At 35.6% G+C, this 13,015-nt stretch overlaps 1 protein-coding gene across 1 annotated transcript; it reads left to right on the top strand.

The window, feature by feature from the left end:
- Positions 1-221: 221 nt before the first annotated feature.
- On the top strand, positions 222-8,644 carry LOC115986469 (ubiquitin-conjugating enzyme E2-17 kDa). Its single transcript, XM_031109500.1, has 4 exons — positions 222-451; positions 4,238-4,365; positions 7,587-7,691; positions 8,301-8,644. Exons 1-4 carry the CDS (start codon positions 382-384, stop codon positions 8,442-8,444), a joined length of 447 nt encoding a protein of 148 aa, XP_030965360.1. The 5' UTR covers positions 222-381; the 3' UTR covers positions 8,445-8,644.
- The last annotated feature ends 4,371 nt before the right edge of the window (positions 8,645-13,015 follow it).

Below are 13,015 nucleotides of genomic sequence, written 5' to 3'. Positions count from 1 at the left end.
TAATAAAAAAAATTGAATAGATATGAGAAATGGTTTAATGTTGACCATAAAACCTATAACATAAAAGACAAAAATTCTAACGCTGACACAACTCTTTATTTATTTCCCCTCTTTTGTTTTCGCTCACAGTGGCAGAGATTATCCAACCGTAACCGTTCATCTATTTAGAAAAAAGTAGTCATCATAACCAACGGTCGAAAATCAATCACAACAAACGAGAACCAGATTCTCGTGAAAAAGGAAATGGACTTTGAATCTTTTTCTTAATTCTTACTAGTATCTTTTATACGTTTCGTCAAGTTTGTTCATCTCTCTCTCTCTCTCTCTAAAAAAGCTCTCTCGCTCTCGTTTTAGATCGGAGGCTATCTTCGAGCTTCATCAATGGCTTCGAAGCGGATCTTGAAGGAGCTCAAGGACCTCCAGAAAGACCCCCCTACTTCTTGCAGTGCTGGTACCATATTCTTCACCAAACTCCCTTTTCTTCACTTTCTTTGTTTGTTTTTTTAATGTCATAAACATGTTTCGAGGCTCGATCCACAATCTTTCTAGTTTTTTGGGATCTGGGTTGTCATTTTTTTGAGTCAAATATGCTTTTTTATTTTTTGGGTGGAAAATTTTGAGGGATATGCATGTGGGTCTTATGTGTACTTTGAAAGCTTATACATAAAATGAAAGCGTGATCTGATTGAATGAGCTTGGTTGTGAAGTTACTTGAGCTTTAGCTACGGATGAAAAGAATAATTTTTTTTTTTTTAATTGGTTGATGTTTTAGATTTTCCATAATTCCGTTTGATCTGTGAGCTATGTGAATAGATAATTTTTTTTGTTAAAACTATTGTTATTGGATGGAGCTTTGTGATTGTTTTAAGTACATTTAAAGTTGGGAGTTTGTGTTGCAAGTTGTGGGAATCATTAATTTTACAGGATTAAATGGATGCTGAATACTTGTGCAAGTTTGGCTAAGCGTATTTAATGGCTTTGATTAATAAATGCAGCAGATATATTAGCAATTATGAGATTGTCTCCTAGATTGGAAATTTTTCATTAAGATGTAATTGGCTTTGATTATAAGACTATTATTAAAGATTTTACAGCTTAATTATCCGTGTGATGTGCATTTTTGGAAAATCTGATGTTATAACTTGTTGTTTGATTATTGAACTGAAGTACCTTTCCGAATTTTTAGTGGTCTTTGCACTGCATGTTGTTAACAAGAAATGATACTTTGTTGAGTAAAATTTTCGCCAAGTAATGAAATGCATGAATAATTTGTTACTCCTTGTGCAAACTTGGAACAAAATTGTCACCTTTGTTATCAAATATGCTTCTTAGTGCTTGATATATAGTTTCTCAATATTCTCCTTATTCATTGGAGTAGCTCTTTGGCTTCTTTGAAAATAATTATTCTTTATTTTACTAGACTGGTCATGTTCAATACTCTTAAAAGTGGATTTGATGTAGAAAATTCCAAAAAATCAACAAGCTACACAATCATGATTGGCCCATGACATGATCTACCTACGTGCATGCTGATATATAAAAATGTTTAGAAAAGGTTCTAGGGGCTTTTCCATTGTCTTGAAGCTGTAGCTGTCGATAGAAGTTGTGCATTATGCATCTGTAAAAATTTGCTTATCCCAGCCACCAAAAAGAGAGAGAGAGAGAGAGAGAGAGTAGACGTATGGTATTACATAAACAACAGGAAGAGTATTTATTGTTAATTGTCTGATGGGTTTTGAGAGCTCTTTGTCTAGTACCATTGAGTGAACTGTGTTTCATCTAGTCATGTCTTAGCATGCCACATGCCATGTGGATATTATTGTGATAGTTTTGTATGGTTAAACATATTGTGGTATGATGAATGCAAATCTGATAAGTTCAAGCTTCAATATGTAATGTTCTTAGCTTAATTTGTTTTCATCATGCTTCTTAGGGTTTAGGGTCGTAAACTGTGAATTTCATCTATTGCACTCATATTGTAAGTGTTTGGTGATCAAATACTGATTGATTTGAGATGTTGGTCAAGGAGTTCTTTGGATAAAAATAGTTTGATTGGTGGAAAATGCAAAGTAGAATATTGATCCAGAAAGTTGCATCTCCTATCTTTGAAGTGTTGATTATTGTCATCAATACTTTATTTTCATTTTAATTGACATTCTTTATATAATTTTTTATGTGAATCACTATTAGTGTGCAAGATGTTACTCTTAAGAGTATCTCATGTGTTAATGAAATTTTTTGCATATTATATAGTTTAGAACCTCTTAAATGAATCTCCTCTCCTTGTAAGAGCAAGGTGGAGGCCTGGAGGGTGAGGTCATGAGTTCAAGACCCACTAGATGTAATTACCAAGAAAATAGTTTTGAACTTCTTCAGTTCTCTAAATAGTTCCCATCTGTGTTCCAGATAACATTAGTCCAACTCTTTCAAATTTTAAAAGCTAATATAGAATGTAACATTCTTTCTTGCGCATGAGGAACTTCTTGTTATTCAATTAAGCTTTATTTAGAAAATGGCTTTGGCTTTATACCACGGAGAATAATACTTTATGGGGGAAAATAGTGGAGAGAAAATACGGAAGTAAATGGGGTGGATGATGCTTGGGGATAGTGGGTGGACCATATGTTGTGAGCCTTTGGAAGCTCATTGGAAGTGGGTGGGGAAATTTTTCCAGATTTATAACCTTCAAGGTTGGTAGTGTTACTAATATCTGCTTTTGGCATGATTTGTGGTGTGGGTATGTGATCCTTAAGGTGGCATCTGTGGATTTGCATAGAGTTGGACAATCTAAGGAGGCTTTTATCACAGACTATAGGAACACTATTGATTGGGACATAGCCTTTATTAGAGATGTACATGACTGGAACTTGGGAGTTCTATCACCTTTTCTTAATTTTATACTTGCACGTACTCTATAAAGAATTAAAGATGAGAAGAAGACAGGATCTGCTGGGCTCCAATGAGGCTGGAAATATGCATTCCCTAGGAATTAAGTATTTGGAGGGTTAAGTTCCCTACCAAAGTTACATTCTTCACATGGACAACAGCGTTAGGAAAGATTCTCACAATGGACAACTTATGAAGGAGGAATATAATTGTTGTGGATTGGATGGTATTAACTCTTTTTGTGATATCTTGGGTTATGCCTAAGGATGTAGTGGAGCTTCTAGCAAGCTGGCCAGGCAAGTTCAGAAAATATAGAGATGGGGTAATTTGGAATATGATCCCTCACTGTCTGATGTGAGGCATTTGGAGGGAGAGGAATGCCCAGATTTTTGAAGGAGCTGAAAGAGTGATTCATGAGTTGAAGATGTCTTTCTTTCAAACTTTGTTGGGGCAGGCAAATGCTTTGGGGGTTTTCTTTTTTTCTTCCTTGCTGATCTGATTGAAAGATGTTGCTTTTGTACTTTTTTGTTCTGATTGTTCTCGAGTTCCTTAGTACACGTCCTGTGTGGTTTGGCTTTTTTGTTCTGTACTGTCTTTTTTCATCAATGAATACTATTTATTTATCAAAAAAAATTGTTGTGGATTGGAGTTGTATGTGTAAAAAAGGTGGTGGATCGATTGATCACTTGCTTCAACTCTAGGATAACACTCAAGAATGCTCTTTTTTTTGGGGCTATGTTGGGTTATGCCTAAGAGAAAAGAAGATTTGTTGGCATGTTGGAAGGGGTGTTTTGGAAGACATCAAAGAGAATACGTTTGGACTGGAATCCCTTTGTGTGTAATGTTCTATATGGACAGAATGCAATAGCCGCACATTTAAAGGAGTTCAATGAGCTATGCCAAAACTAAAGATGATCCTTTTATGTCCTATGTATGATTGGATGGCTGCGGAATGTAGTCATTCTTTTTCTAATTTGCTTGAGTTACGTGATCTTTGTAATTTTAGATGAGTGGTGCATCTCATGCATATCTCCTGTGTACCTGTGCTGTGGGCTTGTTTAAATAATTGATAAAATTTCTTACTTACCAATCATAAAATATATGGAGTCCAGGCAAACAGGGTTATGCATCCAAAGAAAACAATGATGATTTTAAGGTGCCCATTTTGAATTATCAAAATGATAATTTTGTCCTTTTCTTTTTAAAAAATTTTATGACAATTTTATTGGAAAAAAATGTGATTTGATCTATTAAAAAGGGCTTTCATACATGTTTTATGTTCAATACAATGTCTTTAATTATGAAATATTTTGGCATATAAGGTTTTGCTTTCTGTATGTTGCTTTGCCAGGCCCTGTAGCTGAAGACATGTTTCATTGGCAAGCAACAATAATGGGTCCCACAGATAGTCCTTATGCAGGGGGAGTCTTTTTAGTTACTATTCATTTCCCTCCTGATTATCCTTTTAAACCTCCTAAGGTATGGCCTCATTTCTAAATGTTTACATAAATGTAGTTGATGCTTTTTCTTAGGGAATCCCATATGTTATTAAATACATTTAACTCAAAATGAAGAAACCTATTTTAGGATTCCTAGAGTTGCAAGCTTTCCTATTTCCTTTAGGTGTTTGTCTATGTGTGTGTGTAGTTTTTCCTTTTGATGTTTAGTTCACCAAATATTTTATCTTTCATTTGATTTTGCGCTTAATTTTTTTGACTATCTAAACTTGGGCCTTTGGTTGCAAAAGTTTAGATTCCACTAGTTTTAGTTGTCTTTGTGAGTGTGTGTTATATGTTTTGCAGCAGTTAAATTGTTTGTTTGAATGCACCCAATACTAAGGGGCTGTTTGGATTTGTTGTTTTACATCATCCATAACTCTGTTTCCATCACCCATAACTCAAGACTGGTGGGTACGATGGCTGAAGGGTTTGTTTGGATTTATTTTCAGATCTTGTTTCCATCACTCAATTCTCTGATTTTTGAGTGATGAGTTATGGAAACTGAAAACACATTTTAGATGTTTTCAAGTTATCAAAACTGAGTTTCCATGACATTTTGGTAAATAAACACACATGGGTGGGACCCACGGTCAAAGCAAAGTCACACCAGGCACGTCTTTTGATACTACTTGCAACGGCTCTCTTCATCAATGGGAACCAGATCATTCCTCCATCTTCATACCACCACCAATAGAAGCTCAAACCCACCATCTTCTCCATCCTTCCTGACTCCTCCATTGGCACCATCATCTTAGTCTCAGACCCATTAATCTCCAAAATCAAGAAACAAACTTTTCAATTCAAACAATCTCCAAAATCTCTGACCACCACTCTGTTTTTGTCTCTTTTAGTTTCAGATTTTTCATCAATGGCATTTGCAGATATCAAATTCTGACGCTTCGTTGAAGGGTTCACCTAGGCCGTCGATGACCAAGCCTTGGAGCGTGCTTTCTCATCGTATGACGATATCCTTGAATCGAAGGTCTGTTGGTCGTCGATCAGAGATTTCGAATCTGACTCGATCCGGCTTTGTCGTCGATCCAAAAAAAAAAAAAAAAAAAAAAAAAAGATCTATGAAAAATCACACCAGGCGCAACCTTCATCAAGCTCAGAACAGTCACACCAGGTGCAACCTTGGGGTTTTTGAGTAAAAAAATAAAAGACATTAATTTGACAATATACTCACATGGGTCTTGTTGGGTTTGTGTTTTGATTATAACAGTATATGAGAATTGCAGGAAGAGTGTGAGTGTGAGTGTGATTGTGTGAGAGATGGGTCTTGCTATTTTTCTAGACAGTTTTTTTTTGGTGGTGTAACATAAATAAGTATGAATGGAGTTTTGAATTTGGGGTGATGAGCTGCTTTAGGTGGTGATAAATTGTTGAGAGTTTTTGTTGTTTGTACTTCTTTGGTTGCACTTTGCCACTATGACTGTGGGTGGCAAAATGAAATGAGCAGTGAAGAAAATGGTGGGGAATGAGGGTGAGACGGGTAGGCTAACAGAAGTTTGACCAATTGCTCAGGTATGGGTCCCACAAAAAGTACAAATATTTGAGTGATGAGAAGTTGAAAGCAGTGTGCCAAACATGCAAGGTTTAGGAAATTGGGGTATTTTAAGTGATGAGTGATGAGTGACGAAAATTGAGTGAGGAGTGAAAAGTGATGGTTTTTTCAAAACCAAACAGCCCCTAATTGGTGGCTATGCTATCATCTGTATCTTTTAAGCGTAATTGTGTGCCTTAGGGATGGCACCATGGTGGTATTTGTTTTAAGGAGCACCCATTCTGTGTTCCACTCTGAGGAATTCCCCGCCACCCCTCCCCAGCTCAAGTTTTAATGGGGCATGTTGTCCTTGCCTATTGGTATTCTGGAAACCTGTCCCCACCCCCATCTTGCTTAACAACAAAGCCTTGACCTTCATCTTCTCAATACTTCTCTGATGATGTCAGGTATTGGGTTGGTTGATGAAGCACTAATCTCTGCAAACAGGCCCAAACAAAAGTACAAATATAGTTTTTGTTAATTAAATTAGAGTAGGCCTTGTTTGGTCGGAAAATGAAAGGAAAAAAAAGAGGAGGAATTTGGGATTTATGAACATGGATTTGCCAAATGCTAGCAGCAAAAGAAAAAAATGAATAAAATTTTACAATAAAATAGGACCTGCTAGATCTTAAAGCACGTGAATCAAGGTAGTCTTTTTAACATTATCTAGACCAAGAAAAGAGATCTTCGGTCTTCTTGCCAGAGACCCAAGGATGCCAATATTCCATAGAACCAATTAACAAGGATCATGTTTTCTCCATGAGATTCACCCTGAATCTGACAAATTTCATTGGAAAACTATAGGGCGATGGAGAGAGATTTAGAGAGATCGGGCTTTGTCTATTTTGGTGGAGAAGGGATGAGAGAGAGAGAGAGAGAGAGAGAGAGGTTGAAGAACCCTAAAGGTAAAGATACACACATATACATACATACATGAGTGTTTTTGTTAATATACTAGTCTAGGTGGGGCGAGGGTCGTCAATTCTTATACCTGCTCCACAACCAAGTGGGGTTTGAAAATAAAATTGTCCTTGTGCATGCCTTTGACAGGGCGAGTTGGAGCGGGCAAGAATTTCCATCCCCAGACCATGCCTCTTCTAGTTCAGTGGAGTAATGTGTTAAGTGATATTTACATCTTCATGTCATTGCCTATGTAATATGGCCTGCAACAAGGTTTTTACTTATTACTAGGCATCATTGTATCAAAACAAGGAAGGAAGGAAGAAGGGGGGGGGGGGGGGGTGTTGATGGGAGATCTGTAGGAGTGTCATTAAAAAAAAATTAAGTTTTTTTTTTTTAAGTTTTTAAATGAACTATCTTTTGAATGTTCATGGTAATAATCTCCTGTCTTATACAAGATACCTGTCTTATACAAGATATATGTGGTGACTAACGTGCTAATTGAGATCTTGTTTATAAATCAAAGCTTGGTAGTGTGAAATTGGACATTTATGAATTTCAATGTTTGGCATCTGCAAGAAATTAATTAGTCATATGCCTCTGAATGTGAACATTCTATAACTTAGATTTATGAGTGCAAGTTTTCTTCTTCTTCTTCTTTTCTCTCAGTTTTATTTAAGTTGATAGTTTAGGAATAAAGTTTGCAATTGCTAATTAAATTTTACCTTTTTCCCTCCCTCTCTCTATGTTTCTTGCAGGTCGCATTTAGGACCAAGGTTTTTCATCCAAACATAAACAGCAATGGCAGCATATGCCTTGACATTTTAAAAGAACAGTGGAGCCCTGCACTGACAATATCCAAGGTTCTGATCTCATACCACTTAAACTCATAGGTTTTGAATTTTTCTTAACTAAAATAATTATGGTCTTGCCATGGGAATCATAGAAATATATTCTTGAGAATTGGACATCCATTGCCTTGAGAATCATTTCTGACCTCATTAGTAGGTTGGTGATTGTAGACTTCAAATCACAAGCATACATGTGAGATATAGCTCAAAGCCCCATAATTCATGGCCCTCACAATGACTTGTTCTATAACCAAAATCAGGATAATGGATGTGCAACTAATTTAACATATTGTTCAGATTCTCATTTAAATTTAATATTTAAAAAAAAAAAATCAAAGATTAACCAAAAAGAAAGGAAGAAAGGCCTATTATCTCAAAGTATCTTAAGTCTAAAGTCAAATGCACCCAAAAAAAAAAAATCATCACCATGCATCCATGATTTGGATTTCCTTTGAGGAAAATATCCCATGGGCTCACTTATATATGCTGGAAATGATTATAGAAAGTGGGGATGTAGGGATGAGTGGCTTTTTGTGTCATGGATGCTTTTCACCCTTCTTCACTCTCTCATCATTGCTGTTTTTTAAGTTGGTGGGAAGGGTTCTTGTTCTCTTTTTTCAGGTGTTACTCTCCATCTGTTCCCTCTTGACGGACCCAAACCCGGATGATCCTTTGGTGCCAGAAATTGCGCATATGTATAAGACAGACAGGGCCAAGTATGAGACAACTGCTAGGAGCTGGACACAGAAGTATGCGATGGGCTAGTGTGCTTTGTTGCATTAAGGACCTTGTCTTTCAAGTCCTTGTTATGTAAAAATGAGGTTCTAACTGACTAGTCTATATATTATACATACATAAAACATGAAAGCGTGCAAGTGTGCTTTGCTGTTTCACCATTTCATTTGCTTGACAATCATGTCCTACTCTGTTTTAAGGTGTTTACATTTTTTTTTTTGCTAGTATAATTATTGTCATGGCTGTTCTAAGTTTTTTTTTATTTTTTTTTCAAAATATAAAAATTACCAAGAGCGCCTGTTAATAGTGAGTTATTTTGCTAAGGTACTTGGTAAAATACTTTTGGATGAAATTACATCCAATAACATGTGGTCTCTGACACCAAGTAGAATATTTTGGCGGTTAAAATGGAATGACTGATCAGATTTGTTCCACATGAATAATGATTTGTGGATCACGTTAAAATTTTGAGTTATTTCTAGTCACTTTGTTATGAATTATTAACCAATTATAAACATATTTATTTCTTCAATAAACTCCCAAGCCATTTAATTCCTTTGCAAAAATTATCCATTTTGGTTGCCTCCTTCAAATTGGGTGAAAATCAATTTCGACGGAGCAACGTTTGGTAACACCAGCTCCACAGGTTTGGGAGTGATAATCCGAAATGACATGGGTCTAGTTATGGCTGCTTTTACACAACCCATTCCACTGCCTACATCTGTGGAGATAGTGAAAGTGTTGGCAGCTCAGGGTGCCCTCTGCTTCAACCCACTCCACTGCCTACATCTGTGGAGATAGTGGAAGTGTTGGCAGCTCAGGGTGCCCTCTGCTTTGCAAAGGATCTCGGTTTTAACAAGGTAATATTGGAAGGAGACTCAAAGATTATCATAAAAGCCCTCAACAGAGGTGGTCTGTCTTCTTCCAGCTTCGGCCACATTATTAAGGATATCAAGATGATGTCCTCATCGTTTGGGAGTGTCCTCTTTTAGTCATACCCGTAGGCAGGGCAATAGAGTTGCCCATGGAATGGCTAGAATGACATGTAATTTTGTTCATTTCCAATCCTGGATGGAGGATGTTCCTCCCGGGGTGAAAGATGTATACTTATCTGAAGTAATCCAATGATCTCCTCCCCCCTCTTCTGCGAGGGTGGTTTCACAAAAATATATATATATATATCCATTTCATTCATCCTTTACTATATGAACTACTAAATATAATAAAGTTAGATAGGGTTGGATTATCAGTTCGGGTATTATTGTCAGGCCCACCGGACTATTCTTTTTCAAGGAAATTTATTTAATTCTAGTATTGGAGTTGGACTATTCTTATTTATACATTTGTGTCAACATTTAATAAAGTCATACTTGTATAATAAGTCTTCAACATCCCAAATCCATGGTTAAGATGTGATGTAACTAGTAAAGCTAAAAACCTATTAATATTTGATGATAAATGACTGAATATATAAACTAAAATATATTTTATTATATAATATGTTGGGTTGATTCAGGTTCATGATTCATGAGTTTAGGAAAAATTCAAGCAACCAATTTAACAGAATTTGGAAGGTGTTGCAGCCAGAATTTTCAGCCTTTTGTTTGAGCATAAAAGTGCTAGACCCCCCCTTGTTAGACCTCAAGTTTCTGCATCAGCCTTGGGTTGGAGTTCTCCACCAAGGCATGGCTTAAAAATAAATGTAAATGCTGCAGTAGGACCAAGATTCTTTGTCAATTGCGGCGGTCACAAGAGATTGGAGAGGAAAAGTGGTATTTGCTGGTTCAAGGAAAGTGAACACCACCATCCCTCTTCAAGCTAAAGCGGAAGCAGTGAGATGGGCGCTTTTTTTAGTTCCAGATTTGAAGTGGTATTTGCTGGTTCAAGGAAAGTGAACACCACCATCCCTCTTCAAGCTGAAGTGGAAGCAGTGAGATGGGCGCTTTCTTTAGTTTTGGATTTGAGGTGTGATTCTGTCTCAGTGGAAACAGACTCTCAAGTCGTGGCCAAACTCCTCTCGAACTCAACAACGCCTCCCCCTTGGAGAATCAAGTTTTTATGCTCTGATTTGAGATCCTTTTTGGCTAATTATAGTAATGTAGCTGTTAGATGGGTGCCTAGGATCTGTAATGAGGCTACCCACATTTTAGCCAAGTGGTCTTTATTTTGCAATTTTTATGACTCTTTTGATGTTAGCTCTAGCCCGGACTGTTTCTTTTCTGTTGTTTTGAGAGAGTCCGATTGCTTGTTGTATAGTTTGTTTCTTTCATAATAAAAGTTTCTGATTATCAAAAAAAATTTAACAGAACTCTTAAAATACGAAACCAAGCAAACCGGTCAAACCCAAACCTAAACCCTTTCGATTAGTTTGAGTTGATCTGGTTCGTACGTTGTTTGCACACCCCTACCTCAGTACATCAATGCGAAGGTGAGAATGTCATAGGCTTACTATGGTTGAAACAGTTTGTGTTGTCCATAACTTCAATTATTCTTGTTTTTATTTTTTATAGAAGAATTCATTATTCATATGGTGGTAGTAAAGTATGCAACGCATTGTACAAAAATAAATTATGATGGAAAGTGCAGTTTGCTTAAGAATAAATTTGGACAAGTTAATTTCAAGAGATAACGATTGGTCAGAATTGGAATCAGGAAAGCGAAAATCATTGTTTTAAAAAATTTTCAATTGAAGCTATCACAGTCGAATTTACTTACTAAAAAAAAGTAATAATAATAATGTTTTTATATTCTATATTTTTATACATGGAATTTATCACTTACGTGGGTTCCAGTTAGTTAAATTGGTAAATTTTTTTGTCATGCTTTAGATTGATGATAAAGAATAATAATCTTGGAGCAAACACTATATATTGAAATGTTATAATATATAACTGTGAACGCCATATATTGAAAATTTATAATATATAACCGAAGACATTTGACTCTTAGCCAATCTATCAAGGGCATATATCTTAATTAACATCTCCTCATACCTAGAGTGCTTGGGGATTTAGGAGGAAAGGGTTCGAGCTGCAGAATTAGCAACATATTGTAATTATCTCTATTAAAAAAATTTAGCTAACCTTATAATATTTTGTTACATTTTTTTTTTTTTTTTTTTTTTTTTTTTTTTTTGAGTTACACATTCTCAGGGAAGGCTTTGGTAGATCTGGTTATTAAGGAAGAGTCAAGCCCAAAATTCACAATGTGTAGTAATCAAAGGCTAATGGTGCTTTGTGGAAAGAGAAATCAAAACGAACTAAAACACAAGAAAGTGAAGAAAAAATACACAAGTCCGAAATTTCAACCCACAATCAACTAGAGAAGAAAATTGAGAAAGGTCTTGAGGAAAAGAGAGAAAGTTTCCCTGTACCAATATTTCTACCCCCAAGTTTCAGAATCATAAGAATACTTGCTAGCTAACTGGACTTTTGTGTCAAAGTTTTAGGTCTATGGGAAAAATAAGGTTCTCTTTTGTGGGTTAATGATGAATATTTATACTAAGTTTTGGGAGATGATTGTGACTGGTTTTTTAGTTGGGAGAAAGGCTTTGGAACTTTCAGATGTTATTTCTATGATTTGGTGTATTTTGGTTTATGTTTAGGAAATGGTTTGGTTGCTTTTTACATAATTTTGGAAACAACATTGTTTGCTCTAGGTGACTACTACTTCTAGTCTTTCCAAGCCTTGGAAACTACATTTGGGTGGCTGAGTGGCAAGGCTATGCTTTTGACTGGAGAATGGAGATGGGTCAAAAATTAGAGGCACAGTCAGCCAAAGCATGTAGCCATTTCTAGGGTGGAAATTTCGTGTACTGGACCTCTTCCATGGGCCCTAGGTGCCTTCAACATCCTCGGCCTGTTTGATGGCACTTATGGACTGGACTTGTGTAAAAGGTTCGATAGAAACCAACCCAAACCGTCAAAACCATTCTTACTCAATTTCCCAACTGTTTGCATGGACTTGGGCCATGCAACAAAACCAAACAAAATAAATAAGATAAATGGATTGAGCCCATTAAGCGATTAGGCTTAGCTGTCTCGCGGAAACATAAAATTTGAAGTGAAAAATGACCATTAACACATAAGTTTTTGAGACCTCACAATTTTATAGGTCATTATTAAAAATATATATTTTTTATTTAATTTTAATTTTATTTTATATTTAAATCCTCCATTAGAATCCTGACATATTATATTTTCTTTAAATAATATACATAGTTCCATATGCAAACACAATCATAATAAATGCTTAATGCTATAATTTCATATACGAGCACAATAATAATAAATAAATGCCTCTTAATAACTACCACAATTATCAAATTTCATATTTATAAAAAAAATATAAAAGAGAAAAAAATCATATTATTTTAAACTTTCCTATGAATTGAATGAGTTACCATCTAGTAATATATATATAAAACCAAAGTCGTTTGACCTTTAGTTGAGCTCATAATATTGTCACATAAACTTTCGATAGCTTACAATTTCATATACAAACACAATTATAATAAATGACTAATGCTATAATATACAATTTCAAATACAAACACAACCATAATAAATAAATATCTATTAATAGCAACTTTATTTATCAAA

This window comes from Quercus lobata, chromosome 4 (assembly GCF_001633185.2).
Source record: "Quercus lobata isolate SW786 chromosome 4, ValleyOak3.0 Primary Assembly, whole genome shotgun sequence".
Lineage (NCBI taxonomy): Eukaryota > Viridiplantae > Streptophyta > Magnoliopsida > Fagales > Fagaceae > Quercus > Quercus lobata.
Note: the sequence above shows the minus strand (reverse complement) of the source record. Positions and strands in the feature narration are given on the sequence as shown.

Coding starts and splice junctions, on each gene's coding strand:
- LOC115986469 (XM_031109500.1), top strand. CDS start 382: ATGGCTTCGAAGCGGATCTTGAAGGAGCTCAAGGACCTCCAGAAAGAC. Junction 452..4,237: donor CCCTACTTCTTGCAGTGCTG/GTACCATATTCT, acceptor TTGCTTTGCCAG/GCCCTGTAGCTGAAGACATG. Junction 4,366..7,586: donor ATCCTTTTAAACCTCCTAAG/GTATGGCCTCAT, acceptor TGTTTCTTGCAG/GTCGCATTTAGGACCAAGGT.